The following is a 15,368-nucleotide window of genomic DNA, read 5'->3' as shown; positions in this document are numbered from 1 at the left end:
ACTAACCCAGTGATGGCGAACCTTTTGAGCTCGGCATGTCAGCATTTTGAAAAACCCTAACTTAACTCTGGTGCCGTGTCACATACAGAAATTTTTTGATATTTGCAACCATAGTAAAACAAAGACTTATATTTTTGATATTTATTTTATATATTTAAATGCCATTTAACAAAGAAAAATCAACCAAAAAAAATGAGTTCGCATGTCACCTCTGACACGTGTCATAGGTTCGCCATCAATGCTCTAACCATTGAACAGTGCCAGTCAGGGCCAGAATAGTTTCAAATTTAAACATTTGCGTATGCATATTCTGTGCTGGCATGATTTTCATTGCAAATGTAGTTTTGTTTTGAGGTCGAAATTAGCCCAATTCTCTGGCTGTTATCTTTATTAGTTCTTGTTAATGTTAACCAGTGTATTGTTTGTAGCTCAGTGCTTTTTATGTAGGAAAAACTTTAATAAAAGTCTTGATTGACATGTTTAACTATGCCTAAATATATTTTGACTTTCAAAAATTTTAATGAAATCTTTACTGTGCTAGTTAACTATGATATTCATACCATTTATGAGGAACCAACATAAAATAATTAATCTACTTGATCCAGTTAATGTGACTTATTTTTAGATTAATAATTAGATATTTATAAAGTGGCCACCTGTTTGGGTTTTTAATAATCTTTACTCCCTTTTCCTGTTGCATGTTAGGTTGTCAATATAATAGGATGATCGGGATCAGTAAATGAAGACAAAATGTAGACTACATAACTTTAGTTCTTTTTCATAAGACTGTGGTGAAATATAGGTGACAGCTAGTAGCTTAAATAAAATTTGAAATGATTTATGTAATGTGGGTTTAAATTGGTTATGTAATCCTTATTCATTACTTGACCATGTTTAGCTGAGCCATTAAATTAGGCTACCTAAGCTACTTACTGATATTACAATTTTTTTCTCCTGGTAGTTTATGACTATAACAATATATTTCTAAAGGTTCTAGGTAGATTAAAAGATGAAGAAATTCGATGTCGAAAATACTTGCACCCAAGTTCATATACTAAAGTGATTCATGAATGTCAGCAACGAATGGTAGCAGACCACTTACAGTTCTTACATGCCGAATGTCATAATATCATTCGACAAGAGAAAAAAAATGGTAAGTGACACGAAATATAAATGTAAGTTAAAATAGAATTATAAACCACTTTTTACATAGTCAAGTTAACTTAGATTTCAAGTATATTATAGTTATAATCTCTAAAATATTTGGTATGCCTTATTAATAATTTATTTTAAAGGACTATTTTGGAAAAGTATATTCACAAAGGGCATTCTAAACTAAAAGAAAAACCTGAGAAAATAGGTTTGCACATTTTTATGTATCATAAGGGCTAATTTCCTTAATACATTAAGAATTTTAATAACAGTAGGAAAAAGGCAAAGAATATAAAAGGGAATTATAAATGAATTTTAAATATATAGAGGTGCACAATCTCACCCAAAATAGGTGGTAGACAAAATAAAAATATAGCAGTTCTCTCTATGGAGCATGCCAGCACCTTTTCCCAGGTGCGTTTTCCTCACCTCTCTCTTTCTCCTTAAGCTCCAAGGGCCCTTTTTTGCTTCTGTAACTTGTTTTGTAAGCCCATTTCTTCTACCTCTCTAACTTTCTGAATGAACTTTCTCTTGTGGTTTCTATTAAATAAATAATTAAAAATGAAAATACTTGATTTAAGACAAAAGGGGCACTGCAGACTATTGGGTGAAAGATAATAGTCTTTTCAACCCGTAATGCTGAGTCCACTGGATATTTATTTAGAAAAATGTGAAATTTGATCTTTACCCCAGACACCATGTACAAAATCAAGTTATTGTAAGCTTTTTTTAATCCTCACCCAACGAGTGAGGATATTTTTTCCATAGATAACTAGAAAGAGTAGAAGGAAGGAGGGAAGTGGAGAAAGAGAGAGAGAAACATCGATATGTAAGAGAGACACATTGATTGGTTGCCTCTCACACGAGTCAGGAATTGAACCTGGAGCCCAGGTACATGCTCTTGACCTGGAATGGAACCCTTGAAACTCCGGAGTGCAGGCCGACACTTTAACCACTGATCTACACTGGCCAGGGTCATTGTAGGCTTTTGATCTAAATGTAAAACAGTAATAATTTTAGAAGATAACATAGGAGAATAACTTCATGACCTTGAAATAGGGAAAGATATTTTAAGTAAAATACAAAAAGCACTAACCACAAGGAAAGATTGATCAAGTGGACTGCCTTAAAATTAAGAACTCTGGATCATCAAAAGATAGTCATAGGGCAAATATATATAATATAAATTATATAATAAATATAATTCCATTGTATATATGTACTACATCTTCTTATTTGAAACTACAAAAGGTTTATGTCCAAATATAAAATGGCCAACAAATTTGAACAGGCACAGGAGAGTAGAGGATATCCAAATGGCCAATAAACATAAAAAGGCACTTAATTTCATTAAAATAGGAGAATGCAAATTAAAACCACACTAAGCTATCAATACTTACATTTTGATAGAAAATTTAAAAATTACAAATAATAAGTGTTGGACCCTGGTCCGTGTGGCTCAGTTTGTTGGGCATCATCCTATGCACTGAAAGGTTGTCAGTTGGATTCCCAGTCAGGGCACATGCAGGGGTTTTGGGCTTGATCCCCAGTAGGGGCTGTGCAGGAGCAGGCAGTTGGTGTTCACTCTAACATCGATGTTTCTCTCTTTCCCTATCCCTTCCTCTCTTTCTAAAAATCTAAAATAGTAATAAGTGTTGGGAAGCATGTGGAATAGTGGGAACTTGTTATACACTGGGCTGATAATATAAATTGATGCAACCACTTTGAAACTGGCATTAACTGCTAAAGTTGAATATATGAAAGCCATCCCTTTCCTATACATATAATTCCCCGGCAAAAGAGTATGCACATATATACAAAAACTAGGGGCCCGGTGCACGAAATTCGTGCACTGGGTGTGTGTGTGGGGGGGGGGTGAGTGTCCCTCAGCCCAGCCTGCCCCCTCTCACATACTGGGAGCCCTCAGGCGTTGACCCCCATCACCCTCCAATCGCAGGATCGGCCCCTTGCCCAGGCCTGACGCCTCTGGCTGAGGCGTCCGGCCCGGGCAGCGGGGACCCGCAGCTGCAGCGGCCCCACGATCATGGGCTCTGCTTTAGGCCCAGGCAAGGGACCCCTAGCTCCTGGGACTGCCAGCTTCGACCATGCCCAGCTCCCATCGCTGGCTCCACCCCTACTTCCTGCTATCACTGGCCAGGGCGGCAAAGGCACCTGATTCTCCGATCATGCCCCCCAGCTCTTAGCTCCCCCCTGGGTTTCTGATCACTGTCAGTGTCAGGGGGCTTCTTCCTGCTTTCCCTTTCGCCTCCCTGCATTGTGCCTACATATGCAAATTAACCGCCATCTTGTTGGCAGTTAACTGCCAATCTTAGTTGGCAGTTAATTTGCATATAGCCCTGATTAGCCAATGAAAAGGGTAGCTCGTACGCCAATTACCATTTTTCTCTTTTATTAGTGTTGATGTTCATAGGAGCATTTTTTGTAATAGCCAAATGGAACAACTCAAATGTCCAATAATAATAGAATGGATGAAGTACAGTATATTCATACAATGGGATATAACAGAAGAGTGAAAATGAACAAATTACATTTACATAAAGCAATATACATATAAACATGTTGAACAAAAGAAGTAAACATGAAAGAATTGTATTGATTCCATTTTTATAGATAGTTCAAAACAGGCAAAAGTAATCTTTGGTTTAGTACTTATGATAGTGATTACCTTTGCAGAAGAGCAAGAAGAGTAATGATTGGGAAGAGGTGTGAAGGGGACTTCTAGGTGTAGGTAATGTCTGTTTTTTACCCTGGGTAGTGATTACTTGAAGGGGTGTGTTTGTGTTCACTTGTGATAATTTATTGAGATACGCACTTTTGGTTTATACGCTTTTCTGTATGTATATTACATACTTGAATAAAAAAGTTTAAAATAAAGCCTTTACACTGAGACATTATTTTTCACTTCTCATTGGCAAAGATCAAAATGCTTGATAATACATTGTTGGCAAGGGAGCTTCCTGCTGTTGGGAGCTCTGTTTAGAAGGATCCTTCTAGAAGATAAAGCTTTGACACAGCAATACCACTTCTAGGGATTTATACCATAGATGTTATTGTCCATATACAGGACTATTATTTGTAACATTGTAGTATGAAGAGATTGGAAACAACCAAATTTCCATCAATTGTTAAGTAATTTGATATATAATGGAGTGCTGTACAGTTGTAAAATATGAAGAAATGCTCAGTGTACTGATACAAAAAAGATCTCTGAGTGAAAATGTGTTCTGCAATTGCAAATAATACACAAAATACACTACACTCTTTTATAAAAGGGGCAGAGGGAAGAATATATGTATTTGCCTGAATGTGCATGCAAGAGCTTTGAAAGAACACAATATTGTTTTCCCATGGGAAGGAGGACTGGGTGGTTGGGAGACAGGAGTGGGGGACTTTCTCTGCATACTCTTTTTATAATTCTGCATTTTGGGCCATATATTACCTAATATTTAAAAAATATGTGGAAATCTAATACAAATTTTTTTCCCCCTCAGACATGGCAAATATGTATGTCTTACTCCGTGCTGTGTCCACTGGTTTACCTCATATGATACAGGAGCTGCAAAATCATGTCCATGATGAGGGCCTTAGAGCGACCAGTAATCTTACTCAGGAAAATGTGAGTTATATAAGGAAATGGAAAATTTTCTGTTAATCAGATTATCACGCATTTAGGTTTTTTGTTTTTACTTTACTGTCTTAAACAATGAAAGAAAAGTTTTACCATGCCAATAGATTAAACATCTTTATTAAAATGTTTCAAGCGTAAAGCTTATTGGACACATTTTGGAGTAATCAAATTATTAGAAAATCATTGAATGAGATAAGCTTTTTCTTAGTTATACTGATATGTTCACTTAGCAATCTTAAATAATTGTATTTCTATATAACTGGCACTAATAGTTGTAGTGGTAATGGAATTAATCAATGGTAATATGGAGAACTCACAATTTGCTTTCTTTATATATACTCTGAGTTTGGTAGCCCAGGAAGCAAATTTAGATTAAAATGATCTTCCCTAAATATATGCTTCCTACCCAACGGTAACCATCATGTCCCTAATACCCACTTTTCTTAAGAGTTCTCTGACAATCAAATGACTATTTACAAAAAGGCATCTTTCCTATCATTGTATTCCTATCATCAAATCTTTGTTGGACCATCTTGTTTTTACTAGTGATGTTTGATGATTAGATAGATATGACATGAAATATTCTTTTTCCTAAGTAGAGCTATTTACTTGTCATCTATAATGCAGTAATCTATAATAGACAACATTATTCAGATGCTCATCACTTTAGTTGTAGATTTATTTGTCTTTGGCAAATCTTAGATTTTATGTCCTACCACAATAATACATAAGTTTTCTATTTTTTAAAAAAACTATTAATTGCCCTATCTGGTTTGACTCAGTGGATAGAGCATTGGCCTGCGGACTGAGGGGTCCCAGGTTCGATTCCGGTCAAGGGCACATGCCCAGGTTGCGGGCTCGATCCCCAGTAGGGGGCATGCAGGAGGCAGCCGATCAATGATTCTCTCTCATCATTGATGTTTCTAGCTCTCTCTCCCACTCCCTTTCTCTCTGAAATAAATAAAAATATATTTTAAAAAATAAAAATAAACTCTTAGTTGTTATATTTTTATGTTTGTTAATCTGTGTTTTTTTATTGGGTTTATTAATTTATTTTATTAGTTTTACAGATTCAGGGTATCAACACTAATAAAAGAGAAAAATGGTAATTGGCGTACGAGCTACCCTTTTCATTGGCTAATCAGGGCTATATGCAAATTAACTGCCAACTAAGATTGGCAGTTAACTGCCAACAAGATGGCGGTTAATTTGCATATGTAGGCACAATGCAGGGAGGTGAAAGGGAAAGCAGGAAGAAGCCCCCTGCCACTGACAGTGATCGGAAACCCAGGGGGGAGCTAAGAGCTGGGGGGCAGGGCAAAGGCGGCCCTGGGGCCGCCTTTGCCCTGCCCCCCAGCCATGATCCGAGAATCAGGTGCCTTTGCCGCCCTGGCCAGTGATAGCAGGAAGTAGGGGTGGAGCCAGCGATGGGAGCTGGGCATGGTCGAAGCTGGCAGTCCCGGGAGCTAGGGGTCCCTTGCCTGGGCCTAAAGCGGAGCCCACGATCGCGGGTCCGCTGCAGCTGCGGGTCCCCGCTACCCGGGGTGGAGCCTGCAACCGCGGGGAGCGGGGGATCCCCTGCCCAGGCCTGACACCTCTGCCGGAGGCCTCAGGCCTGGTCAAGGGGCCGATCCGGTGATTGGTGATCGGAGGGTGATGAGGGTCAACTCCTCTGCCGAGGCATCAGGCCTGAGTGGGGGGCGGAGCCGGGGATTGGGGGGATATGATGGTCCCCTTGCCCAGGCCTGAAGCCTGGGTCAGAGGCGTCAGGCTTGGGCGGGGGGTGGAGCAAGCGATCAGAGGGAGATGGGGCTCCCCTGCCCAGGCATGATTCCTGGGCCAGAAGCCTCAGGCCTGGGCAGGGGCCAGAGCCAGTGATCGGGGGGGAGATGGGGGTCCCCTGTCCAAGCCTGACACCTCTGGCGGAGGCGTCAGGCCTGGGCAAGGGGCCGATCCTGCGATTGGAGGGTGATGGGGGTCAACGCCTGAGGGCTCCCAGTATGTGAGAGGGGGCAGGCTGGGCTGAGGGACACTCCCCCCCACACTCACCCAGTGCACGAATTTCGTGCACGGGGCCCCTAGTTAAATAATATTAGACATAGAGGCATAGAGTTTACTGTCAAGGACTGGGAGATAGAAATAAAAGAGAATGAATTTGTAATAGACACATAATTTAGCTGACTTAGTTAAGTCTTAAGTACTATATAATTATCCCCATTAAGAGTGAAATCTCGCCGAAACCGGTTTGGCTCAGTGGATAGAGCATCGGCCTGCGGACTGAAAGGTCCCAGGTTCGATTCCGGTCAGGGCATGTACCTGGGTTGCGGGCATATCCCCAGTAGGAGATGTGCAGGAGGCAGCTGATCGATGTTTCTCTCTCATCGATGTTTCTAACTCTCTATCTCTCTCCCTTCCTCTCTGTAAAAAATCAATAAAATATATTTAAAGAAGAAAAAAAAAAGAGTGAAATCTCACACTCTAACCAGTTGCTTAGTGGTTAGAGCATTGACCCAGGGACTGAAGGGTTATGGGTTCGATTCTAGTCAAGGGCACGTATCCTGGTTGCAGGCTCGATCACCACCCTAGGCAGGGCACAGGTAGGAGGCAACCAATCAATGTGTCTCTCTCACTTCGATGTTTCTCTCTCTGTGTCTCTACCTCTCCCTTCCACTCTCTCTAAAAATCAATGGAAAAATATCCTTGGGTAAGGATTAACAAAAGGAAAAATAAAAAGAGTGAAAGCTAAGTATGTCTTCATGCTGAGATGTGGGGGATTGCCCAACTTCAGGGGTCTCAATTTTCACAGATACTTGCTTTTGAGCTCTGCTCTCTCTTTCAGCCTTCAGTGGCTTTGAAGGCAGTTTTTGTTTATATAATCCTCTTTGAAAGTGATAGGCTTAGTGGTTCAGAGACTGTATCTTGTTACCCTTAAGAAACAGTATTCCAACATCGGAGAGAAGTGTGTTTTCAGTGAGTTCTTCTGGCAGAGGAATTATAGTCCTGCATTGCTGGTGTTGAATGACAGCTAATTTCAACATTAAAGTTTTAGATTTTTAAGACAGTTTCCAAAAAATATTTTTTTAAAATTTATTTTAGAGAGGAAGGGATAAGGGAGGGAGAGAGAAACATTAATGATGAGAGAGACTCATCAGCTGCCTACTACACGCCCCACACTGGGGATTGAGCCTGCAGCCCAGGCATGTGTCGTGACCAGGAATCGAACTGTGACCTTCTGGTCCATAGGTTAGTACTCAACCACTGAACCACACTGACTAGGCAAGACAGTTTTAGCTAAAAATACTTTTTTGAGAAAGTGTGTGCTTGCATAACATGAATTTTCTTGGGAAAAACTTTACTCTTAATTAAATGACTATTTAATAACTCTAATTATATCTTTGAACTTCTTAAAATGTATTTTGAACTTTGTATTTTATATTTCTAGATGCCAACACTATTTGTGGAGTCAGTTTTGGAAGTACATGGTAAATTTGTTCAGCTTATCAACACAGTTTTGAATGGTGATCAGCACTTCATGAGTGCATTGGATAAGGTAACTTTAATAATAACTATATCTACAGATACTTCTCAACTTATGTTGGTGTTATGTCCTGGTAAACCCATCATAAGTTAGAAATATTTTAAATCAAAATTCATTTAATACACCTAACCTACTGAACATCTTACCTTAGCTGAACCTACCTTAAACATTCTCAGGACACTCTCATTAGTTATAGTTGGGCAAAGTCATGTAACACATTAAATACATAGTAGAGTATCATTATTTATCCTTGTGATGACACACCTAACTGGAAACTGTGGCTCACTGCCACTCCCCAGCATTAGGAGAGAATATTGTACCACATATCACCAATCTTGGAAAAGATCAAAATTCAAAATACAGTTTATTGAATACATATCGCTTTCTCACATATTAAAGTAAAAAAAATCGTAAAATCATATTAAGTCAGGGAATGTCTGTATAAATACAGTTGACCCTGGGATAATTCAGAAGATAGGGCCCTGATACCCCTCCCCTTTAGTTGAAAATCCACATACAACTTTTGACTTCCCCAAAACTTCACTACTAATGGCCTACTGATATTACCAGAAGCCTTACTGATAGCATAAACAGTCATTTAATGCATATTTTGTATATTTAGTATAACTACATTATCACAATAAAGTAAGTTAGAGAATAAAGAAATGTTATTAAGAAAATCTTATGGAAGAGAAAATACATTTACAGTATTTGTATCAAAAATCTGGGTGTAAGTGGACTCGTGTTTTTTAACGGTTAATTGGAATTCTATTTCTATATTCATTCTTTAGGGCGGTTTCAGGATTGAGGCTTCTAATTACAAGCTTTCTAATCTTGATATGGAGATTAATTAATTTAAATGTGAAAATCAAAATTATAACATAACTTTCAAATTAACAACAAATGGTTTAATTGAATATTCAAATTATATGGAGATTGAATTTCTCATGATTATGAGAACAATGATTCTAAGGGGAATTGTTAGTAAACATTATAACATGTTCTGAAAAAACATGTATAATTTTAGTGCTGATTTTTATTTGAATAAATAATATTTCAAAGAAATAAGTATATTTTACAAATTTTTGAATACTTTAAAGGAAAATTGCTGATATGGTTATTTTAAGATCTTTTAAAAAAAATGTAGTCTTATTTTATCTGTGTTCAGATATCAGTAATGAGTTATAAAGAATAGCTTTCAGTAGGAATGGGATATATAATTGGTCTATAACTACCATGAGGCATACAGTTAGAGGAGTTTACCCTGTGTTCAAAATGAAAACAAAATTAACAGTTTATGACCAAAATGCTGTGTTTTGTGTGGGGTAATAATTTATGGATGTGCAGATTATACCCTATTACTAGTTAATTACTGGCTTGTTTTCTATTTAGGCTCTTACGTCAGTTGTAAATTACAGAGAACCCAAGTCTGTTTGCAAAGCTCCTGAATTGGTAAGTTTGATGATTACTTAAAAAAAATCTTATGGACATCAATATTAGAAAATGAAAACTGAGAAGAATGTTAAATTAATTTGTATTTGTAGCATGTTTCAGAAAAAGGTCCATGAAACTAAATTATTAAAAGTAAACATTATCTACATCATATATAATTTGGCATTTATTTAAGGAATACAGTTGGACCTATGTACTATAGCCTTTTCTTGAGAAATAACTGAAGGAAAAAAAATACTTTATTTAATAAAGTTTGGTGTTTTTTGTTTATTTTTTTAATATGAAACGCTTCGCTAATTTGTGTGCATCTTTATGCAGAGTCCATGCTAATCTTCTCTGTCGTTCCAATTTTTGTAAGGCTTCTAAAACCCAAGCAGTACAGTTTGGGTTTTAAAGTATGTCTTCTGTGAAATAATTTGCATTACTTCTAATAGAGATTTTATTTTATCTGAAATTGAAAGGAAATTTGATGATAACTAAAGAAAACTTAATTATAAAGTTGTGGTAAGAATAAAAAAAGTAATTGTTTAATGTCGAAAATTATAGAACTACTCAAAATGCACCTAGGTGTTCTTTTGAAACTTCTGTTGTTTATGTCAGTGTTTTATTGTTCACTGTGTTGATTAGATTTTTGAATTATTTATAGTTTTTTAAAAAATTTGCCTTATGACATAGTTTAAATTCTTTAGTGCATGTTCATAATTTTAAAAACATAAGCTTTAGGATGGCAGAGACCTTATCCATTGATATTTTGTACTATTGTCCTTTGCCTTTTTTGAGGCATATGTATGTATAGAAGGGCCTTTATAAGATATACTGTCAATTTCTATTTGAGCTTGCTAAGTACTGTGACAACTTACTAAAGAAATCAGCAAAGGGGATGACTGAGAATGAAGTGGAAGACAAACTTACCAGCTTCATTACTGTTTTCAAATATATCGATGATAAGGACGTTTTTCAAAAGGTAAGTTGTGAATAGAAAAGTTTTATTTGGTTTAGTCAGATTTTATTTATTTTTGAAATTTAAGTCATCAGAAAGGAATTAACCTTTAGAAATATATCTTAATATAGTTCTACGCAAGAATGCTGGCGAAACGTTTAATTCACGGGTTATCTATGTCTATGGATTCTGAAGAAGCCATGATCAATAAATTAAAGGTAATGTGAGCCTTTGATCTGAGAATGTCATAGAAATTATTCTGCTAGCACAAAAAGATGTTCATTGTAGCAATTAGATATAACAACAGGAAATAATCAGCCAGTGACTGGTTAAATGTATAATGGTATATCTATATGATGGGATATGCAAATACTGTATTAAAGGACAGATCTCTCTATATACAAGGTATCCCCTAAAAATGTATACACACTTAGAATATAATTATAAAGGCAGTGTTTATGAAAATATATTTTACTAGAGGCCCAGTGCACAAAATTTTGTGCACTCGGGGTGGGGGCCCTCAGCCCGACCTGTGCCCTCTCGCAGTCTGGGACCCCTCAGGGGATGACCACCTGCTGGCTTAGGCCCACTCCCCGGGGGTTTGGCCTAAGCTGGCAGTCAGACATCCCTCTGGCAACCCTGGAGCCCTCAGGGGATGTCCACTTGCCAGCGGGGAGCAGGCCTAAGCTGCAGTTGGACATCCTTAGCGCTGCTGAGGAGGCAGGAGAGGCTCCCACCACCACCGCTGACTGGCAGCCGTCAGCCTGGCTTGTTGCTAAGCAGAGCTCCCCCTGTGGGAGCACACTGACCACCAGGGGGCAGCTCCTGCATTGAGCGTCTGCCCCCTGGTGGTCAGTGTGTGTCATAGTGACTAGTGATTCCCAGTCATTCTGCTGTTAGGGTCAATTTGCATATTACCTTTTTATTATATAGGAGTGCCTGGCCAGCCTGGGTGAGGGGCTGATGGCTGTTTGCAGGCTGGCCACAGCCCCTTCAATGTGGGGGTCCCCACTGGGGTGCCTAGCCATTCTGGGTGAGGGGCTGAGGGCCATTTGTAGGCTGGCCACAGCCCCTTCAGGGTTGGGGGTTCTGCTGGGGTGCCTGACCAGTCTGGGTGAGGGTCTGAGGGCCATTTTCAGGCTGGCCACGTCCCCCAGCCACCCAAGCTCCCAGTGGAGGTTGGCTGGAAGCAGGTATCTGGGATTTATTTATCTTCTATAATTGAAACTTTGTTGCCATGAGCGGAGGCCACAGCCGGCTCAGGGCAGGCGGGAAGCTTGGCTTCCTCCATCGCCTGGGCAACCAAGCCTCCTGCTTGCTCCAGCTCTTTGGCTGCTGGCCACCATCTTGGTTGGGTTAATTTGCATATAGTCACTCTGATTGGCTGGTGGGCGTGGCTTGGGGTGTAGCAAAGGTACAGTCAATGAGCATCTTTGTCTTTTATTAGTGTAGATTTTCATTTAACAGCTGTCAGCTATTAAAGTGTGTATACATTTTTTGGGACACTCTGTATATTGATATAGACTTATCCACAAGATAAACAGTATTAACTTAACAAAAGATTTGTATTATTTATAAATGAATGCACCTGAAATATTTATTTAAGTACAAGTTTTGTAGTGCAGTTGAATTTTAGTTTATTTTTGCATAATTTTAGCTTACACCTTGATGGAGTAAGTAGTAGCTCAGACATATTTATGCTAAAATATTCAGCTGTTGATAATTTTCCTGAAGAGTAGACTTGAATATAATATGCAGACCCTTGACCATAGAACTAGCAATAGTAACATGTTCTCATTAATTAATATGGTTTATTATTATTCTTTTTAAATCATTTTTTAAAACTGTTTTTACAGCAAGCATGTGGTTATGAGTTTACCAGCAAGCTACATCGGATGTATACAGATATGAGTGTCAGTGCTGATCTCAACAATAAGTTCAACAATTTTATCAAAAATCAAGACACAGTAATAGATTTGGGAATTAGTTTTCAAATATATGTTCTACAGGTATGAATATGTGTTTTATTATAGGCATTTACTACTCTTTTCAAATAGCCTGATCTACCTTTCCAGGGGAGTTCTGCTCTTCCCGGCTGCAAAGCCTCTCACCAGCTGAGCAATTTCGCCAATTCGGTGTGGGTGTTACTAGTTTCAGCTGTTCATTCCATTTGCTCCGGGACACGACCTGGGACGCGTCTGCCTATATCGCCGCCATCTTGGTTCCAGTCCCTCAAATAGCCTGATCTAAACAATTAACAAATAGAGGCCTCATTGCATTTTCTTTAATCAATGGATTGTATCTTCTAACGTTATATGTTATATTGATTTGGAATGAAATATGCCAAGATAGTAATGCTAATGGGTTTTATCAACATTTTGAGAAAGGAAAAAAGAGGTGCTTTAGTTTAAATCATTTTATAAATATTTATTAACAAGTTAGATGCTTGTCTGTTTAACTTTTTTATTTTACTTATTTTCTTCTAGGCTGGCGCATGGCCTCTTACTCAGGCTCCTTCATCTACATTTGCGATTCCCCAGGAATTGGAAAAAAGTGTACAGATGGTAAGTTTGCAGGATATATATTAGAAGACCTAAAGAATTTTAATAATTGTCTCCATGTTATATCACTTTGAATATTTTCCAAACTCTTATTTGCTTGTGATATAAAAATATATTCAGAAATCATAGTTATGTACTTTGTAGGAAGAATGTAAATTATTATAGTTACTAATATTAAAACTCAAATGCTAAGGTTGTCATAGAGTTCTTTGTCAAAACATGACTCTTACTCATAGTTAAACCTATTATCAGCTCTTAAGCAGTTTTAAATTACAAAAACTTTTGATATTAGAAGAAAGTATAGAATTTAATACTTAAAACACTCATTTTCTAATTTTTATTTGAATTTAGAGCCATTTTTATACTTCATTTATCCCTTGTAGTAGTTATTTTTATATCTGGGAAAAAATTTTTTCTAACTAAATTTATTGGGGTGACATTGGTCAGCATGAACATACAGGTTTCAGGTGTGAGTTTCTATGTTACAAGATGTGTATATTGCACCTGGTGCCCATGGTCAGATCTTCTCCTGTCACCATATATTAGGACTCTCTTCTACCCACAATCCCTTCCCTCTGGCAACCACCACATTGCTGTTTTTGTTCATGAGTTTCAGTTTTATATCCTACATATGAATGAAATCATATGGTTTGTAGCCTTTTTTTTTGAAACATATTTTATTGATTTTTTACAGAGAGGAAGGGAGAGGGATAGAGAGTTAGAAACATCAATGAGAGAGAAACATCGATCAGCTGCCTCCTGCACACCCCCTACTGGGGATGTGCCTGCAACCAAGTACATGCCCTTTACCGCAATCAGACCTGGGACCCTTTAGTCCGCAGGCCGACGCTCTATCCACTGAGCCAAACTGGTTAGGGCAGTTCGTAGCTTTTTTTGACTGACTTATTTCACTTAGCATAATGTTCTCAAGGCCCATCCACATTATTGCCAATGGCACTATTTCATCTTTTCTTATGGCTTAATAGAATTCCATTGTATATTTGTACTACATCTTCTTTATCCAGTCCTCTGTCGCAGGACAATATGGTTGTTTCCATGTCTTGGCCACCGTGAATAATGCTGCAATGAGCATAGGGGTGCATATATCTTTGCGAACACATGATTTTGAGGTTTTCAGGTATATACTCAGGAGAAGGATTGCTGGGTCATATGGTAGCTCTACTCTTAATTTTTTTTTAATATATATATTTTTTTATTTCAGAGAGGAATGGAGAGGGAGAGAGAGATAGAAACATCAATGATGAGAGAGAATCACCGATTGGCTGCCTCCTGCACGCCCCCTACTGGGGACCGAGCCCACAACCCGGGCATGTGCCCCCGACCGTAATCGAACCTGAGACCCTTCAGTCCATAGGCCAACTATCCACTGAGCCAAACCGGCCAGGGCTCTACTCTTAATTCTTTGAGGAATCGCCAGACTGTTTCCCATAGTAGTTGTACCAGTCTACATTCCCACCAGCAGTGGATGAGGGTTCCCTTTTTTCCACAACCTCTCAAACACTTGTTATTGCTTGTATTGTTGATAATGGCCACTCTAACAGGTGTGAGGTGGTGTCTGTCTCATAGTTTTGATTTGCATTTCCCTAATTGCCAGTGAGATTGAACATCTTTTCATTTATCTATTGGCTGTTCCTGTGTCTTCTTGGGAAAGGTGTATTTTCAGGTCCTCTGCCCACTCTTTGATTGGGTTGTTTGTTTGGGGTTGAGTTTTATGAGTTCTTTATATATTTTGGGAATTAAACCTTTCTTGGGGCTACTGTTTGCAAATATTATCTCCCATCTGGTTGGCTGCCTCTTTGTTTTGCTGTGTAGAGCTTTTTAGTTTGATATAGTCCCATTCATTTATTTTTGCCTTTACTCCCTTTCCTTTGGGGTCAGGTTCATAAAATATTCTCTATGAACAAGGTCCATAAGTTTGTTACCTATATTTTCTTTTATATAACTTATTGTTTTGGGTCTTATATTTAAGTCTTTGATCCATTTTGAATTAATGTTTGTACAAGGGACAAACTGTAATCCAGCTTCATTCATTTGCATGTGGCTTTTCAGTTTTTC

The 15,368-nt window shown here is 38.3% G+C and overlaps 1 protein-coding gene and 1 non-coding gene across 6 annotated transcripts in view; one reads left to right on the top strand and one right to left on the bottom strand.

Annotated features, from left to right (window-relative positions):
* Positions 1–15,368, top strand: part of CUL2 (cullin 2) — a 160,854-nt gene that overhangs the window by 108,333 nt on the left and 37,153 nt on the right. For 4 of the 5 annotated variants that reach the window (XM_059655987.1, XM_059655980.1, XM_059655995.1 and 1 more), the window contains 8 exons: positions 991–1,153; positions 4,665–4,789; positions 8,244–8,351; positions 9,732–9,791; positions 10,627–10,755; positions 10,863–10,949; positions 12,588–12,740; positions 13,218–13,295. In XM_059655987.1, the coding sequence (XP_059511970.1) occupies positions 991–1,153; positions 4,665–4,789; positions 8,244–8,351; positions 9,732–9,791; positions 10,627–10,755; positions 10,863–10,949; positions 12,588–12,740; positions 13,218–13,295 (903 nt within the window). The remainder of the gene's footprint in view (positions 1–990; positions 1,154–4,664; positions 4,790–8,243; positions 8,352–9,731; positions 9,792–10,626; positions 10,756–10,862; positions 10,950–12,587; positions 12,741–13,217; positions 13,296–15,368) is intronic. The other variant, XM_059656004.1, reaches the window with a different exon arrangement.
* LOC132224211 (U6 spliceosomal RNA) lies at positions 10,066–10,168 on the bottom strand. The gene has a single exon (XR_009450625.1). It is a non-coding gene; the product is annotated as a U6 spliceosomal RNA (small nuclear RNA).

The sequence above is a fragment of the Myotis daubentonii genome, chromosome 1, assembly GCF_963259705.1.
Source record: "Myotis daubentonii chromosome 1, mMyoDau2.1, whole genome shotgun sequence".
Lineage (NCBI taxonomy): Eukaryota > Metazoa > Chordata > Mammalia > Chiroptera > Vespertilionidae > Myotis > Myotis daubentonii.
The sequence above is the reverse complement of the archived record's forward strand: the minus strand, read 5'-3'. Positions and strand labels throughout refer to the sequence as shown.